Source organism: Zea mays, chromosome 8, assembly GCF_902167145.1.
Source record: "Zea mays cultivar B73 chromosome 8, Zm-B73-REFERENCE-NAM-5.0, whole genome shotgun sequence".
Lineage (NCBI taxonomy): Eukaryota > Viridiplantae > Streptophyta > Magnoliopsida > Poales > Poaceae > Zea > Zea mays.
Window position 1 is genome coordinate 64,789,578 of NC_050103.1, and position 11,573 is coordinate 64,801,150.

An 11,573-nucleotide genomic window follows, 5' to 3' on the forward strand; every position below is an offset into this window, starting at 1 on the left:
GCTCAGAGTGCCGAGAGAGGAGTTTGTCCAACTCCTCCAACCAAACGAAACCATTAATCTCCAGTCCGACCTGGCCAACCCCTCCTCCACGCGTCACATCACCGGCACACTCTCCTTGAACGCGGTCTACGGTTCACGGCCACTGTTCCGTGGTCCCCACAGAAATCGTGCCAGGCCCAGGGCACGCGCCTCCGAATCCAAATGTAAACGAGCCTACCAGACACACCGAATAAGGTCCATGGGCACAGCTCAACCGTTCGGCTGGTCCGGGTGCATGAGCCGGGTCCACTCGGGAAGTGACCGGGACCTCGCAGCATCTCCCTCGCCCCACCCCAACCTCCACCTCCACCGCCACCCATTGAAAAGCAGAGCGGCAGACTGGCAGAGGCAGGCGCTCTCGGCTCTCCTCGTGGACAAAACCACCGGCTCCCGATATCCAAATTGGAACAGGTAAGAAGAAAGGGGCTGTTAAAAATTTCGACTTCTGGTGCACCGTTCACGGTTCATCAATCAGTGTTTTTCTCCCGAATGGCCGGTTGCAGGGGATTCTGAACTTGGGGTTTGTTCCGGGGACCGATTCTGGCATCGGCAGACGGGATGTCAGCCCCCCTCGACCGACTTGCTAGGCCATGTGAGTATGAAGTGCTTCTTCCCGTTGGGACGCAACCAATCGATTCCCGACGAATTAGCGCGTGCTATTGGTTCATCTTGTTCTTCCTTGTTTCTTTCAAATTGAGGGAGTTCTGTTTGGGTAATAGTGTTCCTGCATGGTTATAGCCTTATAGGTTCGGGGGCTAGGAAAAAAAATCCAACGTACTTTGTTTTTGAAAAAAAAATCTTAATACAGAAGTAGATTGTTTACCAACTGCCTAAGCTGTGCCTGTTCCCCATCTACAACAGTGTCTTAAATCAGTGCTCTATCTTGAAATATAGAGCTCAACTCATAAAAACAGTGCTTTGTTTTATAAATTTTTATCAAACAAATATAGGGCACACCATAAAGTGATCCAAATATATTACAACCCGGTTAGTGCTCTATACTTATTTTCTACATCATTCTCGACATTTTCGTTCATAATAATGTAATATACTTCCTAAAATACATGATTTAGGGTCTAAATGTTGGAGCTCAATTTATTTTTAGTGGCCTAAACACTTTAAATAATGTAGTGTTTAAATTTTTGGGCATTATTTTGAGACACCTTGTTGGAGAATGGAGATGCTCTTTAGAGGGCTTAAACCTTATGCTTGAAGCTGAGTTAATGCAGATAATCGACATATAGCAATGTTGTAACATGTGCAAATTAACAAGTTCATAAATCATTCAACCACTCAATGCCTCAACTATTATTAGTTTATTACCATGTACTCTTTGTGTCTATGAAGGTCTGTTCATACCGATATTAACATCTCTCAGAGCGCCTCTGGTTTAGCATTCATCTAATAGACAGGTTGCAGTTCTAGCTTCTCATTGTAAAGCACAATTTTCTGTCTAGTCTAACCCACCTAAGAGTAACTGCTGCTACGGAACAAAAATAGCTCTTTGCTTGGATTTTGAGATGGAAAACTGAGACAGCCTTTGCAGGTTTTGAAGGGTTTGTACATAACGATGAAAGGAAAGAGAGCAGATCTGATGCAGACAACTCAGAAGGAGATAAGAAGACTAAGATCGGATCTTTCAAGAAAAAAGCAATTAACGCGGGGAACAAATTCAGGCATTCCCTGAGAAGGAGAAGCAAAAAGAAGACCGAAAGGGGGGATTCCATCAAGGATATAAGGGACATTAAAGAACTTCAAGATGTTGAGACATTTCGACAATGCTTAATTGACGAGGATTTGCTGCCGCCACAGCATGACGATTATCACATGATGTTAAGGTACAACATTTCGTGTTCACAGTTTTTTTTCTTTTCTTTTGAATAACCTTCAAAAGACAGGAAGTTTCTTGTTCGCAAGGTTTTGATTTCTATTTATGCTGCATATATTCTTCCATTTTCATACCTTTCTAATAGCCACACACAAAACTTTGTACATGTGCTTGAGAGGCCATGATTGGAAGAAAGTGGTCGCCATCCTAGTTGACTGGGCTGGGATTCTCATTTGCATTGCAGATTCCTAAAAGCACGGAAATTTGATGTTGAGAAAGCTAAGAATATGTGGTCAGACATGCTTAAATGGAGGAAGGAATTCGGGGTTGACAAAATAGAGGTAAAGCTGAAGTTAAATTAGCATACCATAATATTTCATAGTTATCAATCTTTCTCAGAGTAACCTCTATATTTTAACCCTTCTTGGTTCTATAACTCAGGAATTTGAGTACGCCGAGTTAGATGAAGTTAAAAAGTATTACCCACAATTTTATCATGGGGTAGATAAAGAGGGAAGACCTGTCTACATAGAATTAATAGGGAAAGTTGATGCGAACAAGCTAGTACAAGTGACAACTCTAGATCGGTATGTGAAATACCATGTCAAGGAATTTGAGAGGTGCTTCCAGATGAGATTTCCTGCTTGCTCCATTGCTGCAAAAAAGCACATAGATTCGTCGACTTCTATTTTTGATGTGCAAGGCGTGGTATGCTGCATTATATGATAGCTAAATATTGTTGTTTACATATAAATCCACATTACTAAGAATTAATGCTTTGTTCTTTATTTCTTTGTAAATTAAGGGTTTCAAGAACTTCTCAAAATCTGCCAGGGAATTAATCACACGATTACAGAAGATCGACAACGATAACTACCCAGAGGTTGGTAACACTGTCAAGGATCCTGAATGACAAGTTTTGTTCCAACATCTTGATTGTTTTCAAATAATATTTCCATTAATAGATTAAAAAAATCAAAAAGAAGAAATATACTTCCTTCTTGGCACTATGTTTATCTTGGCCTAACTTTACAATCCCTAATGTATTCTGGATGTGTTTTTTGAGGGGGCATCACACTCATTTCCCATTTTGGATGCTGTTACAGACATTGTGCCAGATGTATATAATTAATGCGGGCCAAGGCTTCAAGATGTTATGGAGCACAATAAAATCATTCCTTGATCCAAAAACTGCTTCCAAGATTCATGTATGTAGTGCTTTGTTAAGCATTTGCATCTTTCTTTAGTAATATGATATCCAGATAGTAGTCAGTTAGTGATCCTTTCTCATTTTCTTTTGAAGGTTCTTGGGAATAAGTATCAACATAAGTTGCTCGAAATAATTGACGAGTGGTTAGTATTTTGTTTCTTGGTCGTACATTTATGTTGTTTACTTCCATTCTAATTTCTGCTTAATGCATTAATGCAGTGAATTGCCAGAATTTCTTGGTGGCAAATGCAAGTGTATTGAAGGTTGCGAAAGATCTGACAAAGGTCCTTGGAAGGATCCCAACATAATAAAGGTAAAAATATCATGTCGCTTGACCTGTCCTGAGTCCCCAAGTGTTATGAAAAAAGAAAACATGAATAAATATCAAAGAAGAAAAGAGAGATGTTTCCAGATGAGATTTTCAGCTGGACAATGCCTTCTGTTGCTAACTTTTGATGCGCCTTCGTTCTGTCCAGAGAGTCCTCAATGGCGAGGCGAACTATGGCAGGCAAATTGTGACCATATCCAGCACTGATGGAAGGATAGTCAGTTATGCTTGGCCAGTGCACCCAAATGTAAGTCTGAATGCCTGAGTGTAGAAATTTCGAGAAACATCATTCTCGATCCTCAGTCAGTACTTACTCCATTATTTACTGAAGCAGAGAAAAGGCAGTGATGCATCTGCCGAGTCTGGGTCTGAAGTGGAAGACGTAACATCTCCTACTGCATCAAGGAACCTGATTACACATCCTATTTTGACCCCTGTTCACGAGGAGGCAAGTGGCTAACCCTGTACAGTCTAGTATAAGAATAAAAACTGGACATTACTAGCATAATCTGGAAATTATTGATGAAAGGCCACTAAATTATAATTACTCTGTAAACATTCATTGGATGGGAAATGGTACCACACCCCCATTGTTTTCTTGTTGCTTTTGGTAATATGTGAATTTAACCAGTTCACTTCCCAAACCAGTTGGAATGTACCTTTGGGTTATACTCTTTTTGTTATTGTCAACCAGACTACCAGTATTAATGTGTAACCTCTGTTGCTACCTCCAGTCAAAATTGTCGGCACATGGTTCTTCATCTGTTGTTCATGCTTCTATTGGAGAAAACATTCCTGTTGTGGACAAGATTGTTGATGATGGATGGGGTAGTCCCAGATCTAGTCCACAAGCTGCTTCTTCAGGTATTCTATGTTGGTATATAATTGTTTATTTTATTGTGAATCTCTTGCCTAAAGTTTTTGTTCTTCATTTTACATCCGCTCAGTTTTAGTTAGCCCATGTGTTTTCCCACACAAAAAAAATCTAATCTTTATAGATAGATAATTAGACTAGCAAAGTATCTATTGCTGTACTTCATCAATCCTAAAAAAATTTAGCTCCTATGCCAATGTGCTTACATCCATACCAATGTTTTTTAGCTACATCCTCTGGTTGATTACTTTTTTTTTACTTTTATAAAAAAACGAACTTTGAGGGCCACAGCTTACAACTTAAGCTGGAAAGTGTTCTCTAGTTAGGATTTAGTTCTCAAAATTACGGAAACATGCGATACATATGCAAGAATATTGTTCTGTATTTTGTTCAGTTGTTCTGTATTACTTTGTGCTGAACCCTGAACCTTTTACAATTCTCCACACCAGGTTCTTTGTCCCTGAGGAATTTGCATGGCACATTTGAAGGACTCAGAGCTCAAACTATCACATGGCTGACATTCTTGATGATGACCCTTTTTGCCATGCTTTGTTCTGTCCCAAGCAAGATGGCTAGAAGGATCTCCAACCAATCTGGTAAGCATGACGACTATCATGTTGAGTATCCTCAAGAGCAGGAGTGCAAGGAGGAGTTTCGACCTCCATCTCCTGCCCCATCCTACACAGAAAATGATGTGATTTCATCGATGCTGAGACGGCTGGGTGAGTTGGAGGACAAGGTGCAGGTGCTTGAAACGAAGCCGTCTGAGATGCCGTTTGAAAAGGAAGAATTGCTCAATGCAGCCGTCCGCCGTGTGGATGCATTGGAAGCTGAGCTGATTTCCACAAAGAAAGTGAGCTTGTTCTTTTCAATCTTTGGTCTCAATTGGTACAAATCAGAAATACATGAAAACTATTACTCCATGACAACAACACATGAAAACTATTGTTCTAGCCTTTTTTCCCTGAAAAATTAAATAAGTCTGTAGAGGCTGGGATAATGTTTATTTATTCCATCATATAGGGAAAAAAGGAAGTACTAACAATGTGATGAACTTGACTATCTACTCAATTTCCATGAGCAGGCCCTTTATGATGCTTTGATGCGACAGGATGAGCTACTCGCGTACATTGATAGGCAGGAGCTGATCAAATTTCGTGTATGTTACTGTTCTCCCACCTTTTTCCATCTTTTGAGATATAAATATGTAATTACATTTCCACCCGCTCAATGTCTGATCATTAAGTTTTTGAGTCCCATCTAATTGATTGTTGTCCACTATGTTTGATTGTTTGCCTTGTGCAGAAAAAGAAGTTCTGCTTCTAAGATTTGACCGTGGAGCAGCTGTTCATGTCCGGAGCCGTTTATGTGTATATTGGATTGCGGCTAATATGTAGTAGAATGTAATGTGTCCATCTTTAGAAGTGTGTAAAGTATAGTAGGAAAGAAAATAGGTGCGTTGTGGTGTGCGCCTCTCCTCCCCGAGGTGAATGTGTGGTCTAGCACTTGTGTGCTACCCTAAATTGTAATCTTGGAAGTTGGTGTATAGCTGATTGCGTGCTAATACGTAGTTGTAAATGAAATCGCATGTGCTCGTGTTTACATGAAAAACTAAATATAGCAGCACCAAAAATAAAACCGGTTATTTGGTTAGAATCATATCATGTAGCGTAATGCTTTCATGCAATCATCAAGTTTAGTGATACACCCCTAGGTACAGGTACCTAAACCTGTAAAAATGGTGCATCCCACGTCCATTTTTACTCTATGGTGTGTCACTCAACATGTTTAAGTATCTAAAAATACATTTTCAAAGTTCGTGAATCTAAGTTAAATCTTTTAACAAATTCAGGGTCACTCATATGTATTCAACTCTCTTAATTTTGCCCACACCAAAATTTTGTTGCACCGAAGAAACCAAATCAAAATGTGGGTTTAAACCAATTACCTAGTCTTAATACCGTAATTTTTAATTGCAGTATAAAGAGATATTTTTACTAGCGGTAAGTTATATAAGTCGCTAGCTGTAGGTTATATGAGCCGCTAGTATGAATATTAAACTTCATGCCTAGCGTAGAATATGGAGAAAATCCCTTCAATGCTATGCAAAATTATACCAATTCCTATGCCATCAAATTTAAATTTTAATCCATTAAATGTCATTGTCGTTAGTTTGAAGCTAACGCCGTTAGTTCCATTTAAATCAAATCATTCCAATGGCATCAAAATTTATACCGATCTCTTTAATGTCATTAGAAATTAGTTCGATCTATTTGAGTTTAAAAAATTCTAGAATATAAAAATTGTTGGGTAGTTGCATGACGTACAAATGTCATTTATTAGACTTACTTCAACGCTTCCCGCCAGACGCCCCCTCCCCTTGGTTTACCGTGTGTAGAGCAACCCTACGTGCTGCAGCGCTTGCCCCTAAAACCTCCCCTACCAGCTACAGTCAAAGAGGATTGCACAGTGCTACACCAGATTTGGGGGAGCGGTAGCCGGCCCCCTGCCCTCGAACGCTGTGCACGATAGTGATTTTGAGTAGACGGAAAATTGGTAAAAGGTGATGAATAGTTATAGAAAATAATATTTTATAGTTATAGTGGGTATAGAGGTTTGATATAGGGGGAATCGTTGTACAGCGTGAAGATATAGGGGAAAGAGAACGCTGACGTGGCACGTGAGTAGGATATAAGGGGAGAAATTTAGGGGGAACAACTGAACACAGTCTTACGCGGTCGACGGAGACGTATATTGTTCACGTATCTAGTGCTAGCATTTGTCAGCAAAACAAATTATGCACTTGTGTTTCTGTGGCCCTAGCTTTAACAAGGAAATAATTTTTAGAGTCAATTAGCTATTTTGTGTAATGAACAACATATACGTGTGACATACAAAATTTTGTTTCTCCAATAGATAATTCATATGCAAATTTATGCATTGCAGAGACTCTTTATATTTTTTCTAATTGATATGAATAGAGATTTTAAATAAATTTTTAAAATTTCAACATATTTTTTAGAACCCAGAAAACTATGTGGTTATTCGTTTATACCGATTCGATCTATTCAATCTTTCTTATTTTTTCAAAATTATTCGGAAGCAAATGGATCGAACTAATATATTGGAGTAATTTTAGGGTTTCAAAAAGTATGGAATGAAATTTGGTCTATATTTTTTTATTCTAGATTTTTTAAAAAAAAAACTTAAATAGATCGAACAATTTTCTAGTGACATTGAAGGGATCGATATAGATTTTGTTAGCATTAGAAATATTTGTGTTAAATTGAACTAAAGGTGTTAGCTTGAAACTAATACAATAGTGACATTCTTTGTTTCCCTCTATATCTTTGGATTCTTGTCTAATGACCCAGGACGTAATCCTGGGCGTGAGGAGTAAAAATCAAAAAAATTGAAATTTTTTCTTATAAATTTAAATTGGATTTATTTTGTACATTTATTTATGAGAAAATCTGGGGGGTCAGAATTCCTTACAATTCGAAAGTCCTAAATGGAGGGGGCAAAAAGAGAGGGATTCGAACCCTCGGTACAAAAAAATTGTACAACAGATTAGCAATCCGCCGCTTTAGAATGCGTTTGGTTGAATGTACAAGAAGGGATGGAATAAGGCGGCCACGTTTTCTATAGTGTTTGGTTGAGAGTTAAGCGGGGGCGAGATGAACACCAGAGTGATTTTTGGGGGCGGCGTGATCCCAAAAAATCGAGGGGACGGTGTCGCCCCTGACTCATCCAACTTTGACCTCAAACCAAACACACCATTAGTCCACTCAGCCACCTCTCCCGTTCCAAAACGAAAGGTTTTCATTCCAAAACGAAAGGTTTTCATGATATGACAGACCGCCAATCAGACACCGTCACATGCCACATGCGTGTGTTGGCAATTTTCATAAAAATGTTTTTTTTTAAATGAAACTACAAAGTTTCAAAGGTTTAACAGTACGACCGTCCATAAACTGTATAGGCTAACCTAAGGCACTGAACATCAAGGGCACAAAATGATTGGGACCAACCAATGAACCAAGCAAACACTGCAAGCCAACAGAGGCCGCGAAACAAATTCAAAAGTATGTTATTGCTACCTAAGGCTATGGCCAGCAGGTACATGTGCCCTGCAAATCACTATTTTGCACTGCACTCTTTATGTAGTGGGGTTTAAAATATGAGATGTGGATGCTGCTGAGCTAACTTAACAACTTCATTACACATACACGTCCAAGACCCGATAGACAGCACACAAGCAGGCAAATATACTAATATGGCGCGATCATCCAGAGCCATGAGCTGCCGATCCTATCTTGATTGCTCATCCACTGTCATCTAATAGTAGAGTATGTGATGAACTCCCTGGAAGTAAAATGAAACGGCTGGTGGGGAACAGGATTCCTGAAACAAGAACACCATAAAAAAATCAAGATTTTAATTGTACATAAAGTTCTATCATTCTATCTAGGTCATGTGGCATGTGATGAGTACAAGCATCAAATCCTATGTAGACCATGTGGCATTGTATGGGTACAAGCGTCTATTAACTCTATTGTAGCTCCATAGATCTTGGTTTAGTCAAACATACTCATGTATTACAAAATAATACTCCCTCCGATTTTTTTATATGACACCGCTTAGTTCAATATATGACACCGCTTAGTTCAAAATTGAACTGACCAACGACATATAAACAAACAGAGGTAGTAATAGATATGCAAGGTATATCCATCTTACGGTCTTGGCCCGTAGATCTTGATCTGTCGGACATGAGTATCCCTCCCATTCAGATGATTGGATAAAACAGCAATTTGGAGCATAAATGTGTGAATGAATGTTTCTCTGCATACATACCCAAAAAAAGACAGTAATATATCTGCCTACATTACAGAAGTAAAATCAAGTAGTACAAGCTTTAAATAGAGTGTCCCTTCCACTAACTTCTAAAATAGTTTCACTTCCTAAATTATTATGATGATAAAATTCTTCAAGCATTCACTACATAAAATATTTTAACTCTTTCCTGGTGATATTTGTTACTAACCTTGGGATTGACGATTGATAATCAGTCCCTAAGGACTATAGGTTATATATATAGGCAGCAGGCCTGGGCCTAATGGGCCTTAACAATATTATGGATGTAGTATTATCTGGCTCAAATGTTCGGTATGGAACGACAAACCCGACAGGATATCCAAGTCTTTTCAAATTCAACACATAGATTCAAACCAAAACAACAAACCAAGGCTGTTAGCTAAGCTCTGCACATTTGTTTTGTCCTCCTACATGTATAAAGGGAGTATACACATAATTTTAGGAACGGTTATTCATCTTCATATTACAATGCATACCGTGGATCAATCCCGGATAATGATATGTGGACCCATCCAACTGGCTTTGCAAGCTCCACCGTTCTAATCTCCTGGAATCATGAGATACGTTACTGTAAATATTCAAATGATGCCAAAACTGGCAGTTAGTAAGCTCAACATTTCAATTTTCAAACGACTAGTTCATACAGCAGTACTTGCAATGCAGAAGCAAACCTCCAGGTAATGTCAGGTCATATTAACTGTATCTAACTTCTAGGAAGGCACAAAATACCAGAAAAACGATCTAGTTACAGTGTATAAAATCAGTTCAAGTTTACCCTCAGAATGATTATTTCGCAGGTTTCGGAACTCGGACTCTGTGTCATACTCAACTCGGACGAATCAACATGTATAATCTTGTTTAAATCTATTACAGCCGACTAGGTTCTGAACATCCTTCAAATGATATCTCATGGAGAAAAAGCGTACCTTTAGGTTGTGGAAGCCATCCCCGGCCCGGATGGAGATCTTGCTCGGCGTGTAACTCTCGTCGAGCTTGAAATCCACGTAGAGCACAACGAGCTACCGCACAACATAGAACCAATTAGTCTCAAAACCATCGAATCACAAGGCAAAGGAGTAGCATCTCTACTGAAGCAGGCACCTGCAGCTGCACCTTCTTCTGGAACTGGATGTTCACCAGGTGCGGCTGCGCCCCATCAGACCTGAAACCAAATCGCAGGACCCGAATCACCAACTCTGACCTTCTAGCTTCAACTAATTCGACAAAGAAAAAAAAAGGTGATCCACTGACTGCCAGTAGGTGTCGAGGTTGTCGTCGCGCAGGGCCGCGACGCCGTTGCCGGCCTTGCAGGAACTGACGCTCCACGCGGCCGTCTTCGCCATCTCTCGCATGTCCGCGTCCACAGTCAGTTCCGGGTTCCCCTTCAGACGCCCAGCGCCTGGGGTCGCCGCCGCTGCTGGGGTCGCCGCCGCTTCCTCCTCGGCGTCGGATTCCATCGGACCAGTGCGAGGTGAAGAATCGGAGGAGTGAAGAACGCTCACCAGGGCGGAGTCAGAGTCTCGGACAGTCAGACAGGACAGGGCGAGAGGCAGTGCAGGGCGGAATCGGGACTGGGCAGCGCTTGACGCCTTGGCCCGGCGCCGGCGGCGCACGCGACCACACCGGGGTGCCGCTGTCGCACGGCGATAGGCCGTCCGCACTCGCCTATCGTATCTCCCCTCGGCCGGTTGCCGGTCGTGTCGCCCTCGCGGCGGTCGCTGTTCGTGGCGGCGGCGCGGCGTATGGTATGGGGATCCCCCGGCGCAGGAGTCGCCGTTTCGTCGAGTGCCCAAGTGGGGGTCTCAGTTTTTTTTTATTTTTTAATAATTAGATGCGTACCGTTAAAAGATTATAACTTTAAATATATACCATTGATTATACATGTCATTGACTCATGTAAACCTCACATGTAAGTGAGATAAAAATGATATATATCTACGGTTGTAATCTTTTAATGGTACAAATCCATATTTCCCATTTTTGATATTTTAGCTCTTTTTCGAGAGAAAATAATTATGTTTAGGCCCTTAGACGACTTAATTCCGTTTTTTGACCTTATGCTCGACACCACACCCCGTGGCACCAAGTTAACACGGCTGTGGTGTACGTGCCAAGCTGGCAAGCAAGGGTCGACATGGCGCCAACGTGCGCCACAGACCTTGGTGTCGAGCTACGCCCGATCATTTGTCTCCCTCATTTCCATCTGCTTCCATACAACCGAGAGATGCTCCAATCTCTGTATTCGAGTTGGAAAACTTTGATTTGATCTGTATAGCTTTAAGACCAAGATATGGTGTCTCATTAACTCGTTTGTTACGTATATTGCTTAGTATGGTTTTGATTAATTGATTTTGATTGGTGCACATATTGTTATTAGTTATGATTTCTAAAATATATGGTTGATATGATGACTACA

The 11,573-nt window shown here is 40.5% G+C and overlaps 2 protein-coding genes across 4 annotated transcripts; one reads left to right on the plus strand and one right to left on the minus strand.

The window, feature by feature from the left end:
- The first annotated feature begins 264 nt into the window (after positions 1 to 264).
- On the plus strand, positions 265 to 5,938 carry LOC103635290 (phosphatidylinositol/phosphatidylcholine transfer protein SFH6). 3 transcript variants are annotated; one of them, XM_008657783.3, is made up of 16 exons: positions 269 to 450; positions 543 to 631; positions 1,586 to 1,877; positions 2,112 to 2,208; positions 2,309 to 2,575; positions 2,673 to 2,750; positions 2,974 to 3,075; positions 3,171 to 3,220; positions 3,297 to 3,390; positions 3,554 to 3,652; positions 3,740 to 3,853; positions 4,140 to 4,269; positions 4,729 to 4,875; positions 4,966 to 5,132; positions 5,364 to 5,438; positions 5,585 to 5,938. In XM_008657783.3, exons 2-16 carry the CDS (start codon positions 598 to 600, stop codon positions 5,603 to 5,605), a joined length of 1,767 nt encoding a protein of 588 aa, XP_008656005.1. In that variant the 5' UTR covers positions 269 to 450; positions 543 to 597; the 3' UTR covers positions 5,606 to 5,938. The 3 variants fall into 3 exon arrangements, with proteins under 3 accessions (XP_008656004.1, XP_020398073.1, XP_008656005.1); XM_008657782.3 differs by having other exon boundaries at positions 265 to 450; positions 4,729 to 5,132; XM_020542484.2 differs by lacking the exon at positions 2,309 to 2,575 and having other exon boundaries at positions 265 to 450; positions 4,729 to 5,132.
- Positions 5,939 to 8,185: 2,247 nt separating this feature from the next.
- LOC100282264 (anaphase-promoting complex subunit 10) lies at positions 8,186 to 10,994 on the minus strand. Its single transcript, NM_001155176.2, has 6 exons — positions 10,409 to 10,994; positions 10,259 to 10,319; positions 10,084 to 10,176; positions 9,634 to 9,704; positions 9,020 to 9,124; positions 8,186 to 8,683 (listed from the first exon to the last, which is right to left on the minus strand). The coding sequence occupies exons 1-6, from the start codon at positions 10,612 to 10,614 to the stop codon at positions 8,614 to 8,616; spliced, it is 606 nt and encodes a 201-aa protein (NP_001148648.2). The 5' UTR covers positions 10,615 to 10,994; the 3' UTR covers positions 8,186 to 8,613.
- Positions 10,995 to 11,573: the final 579 nt, after the last annotated feature.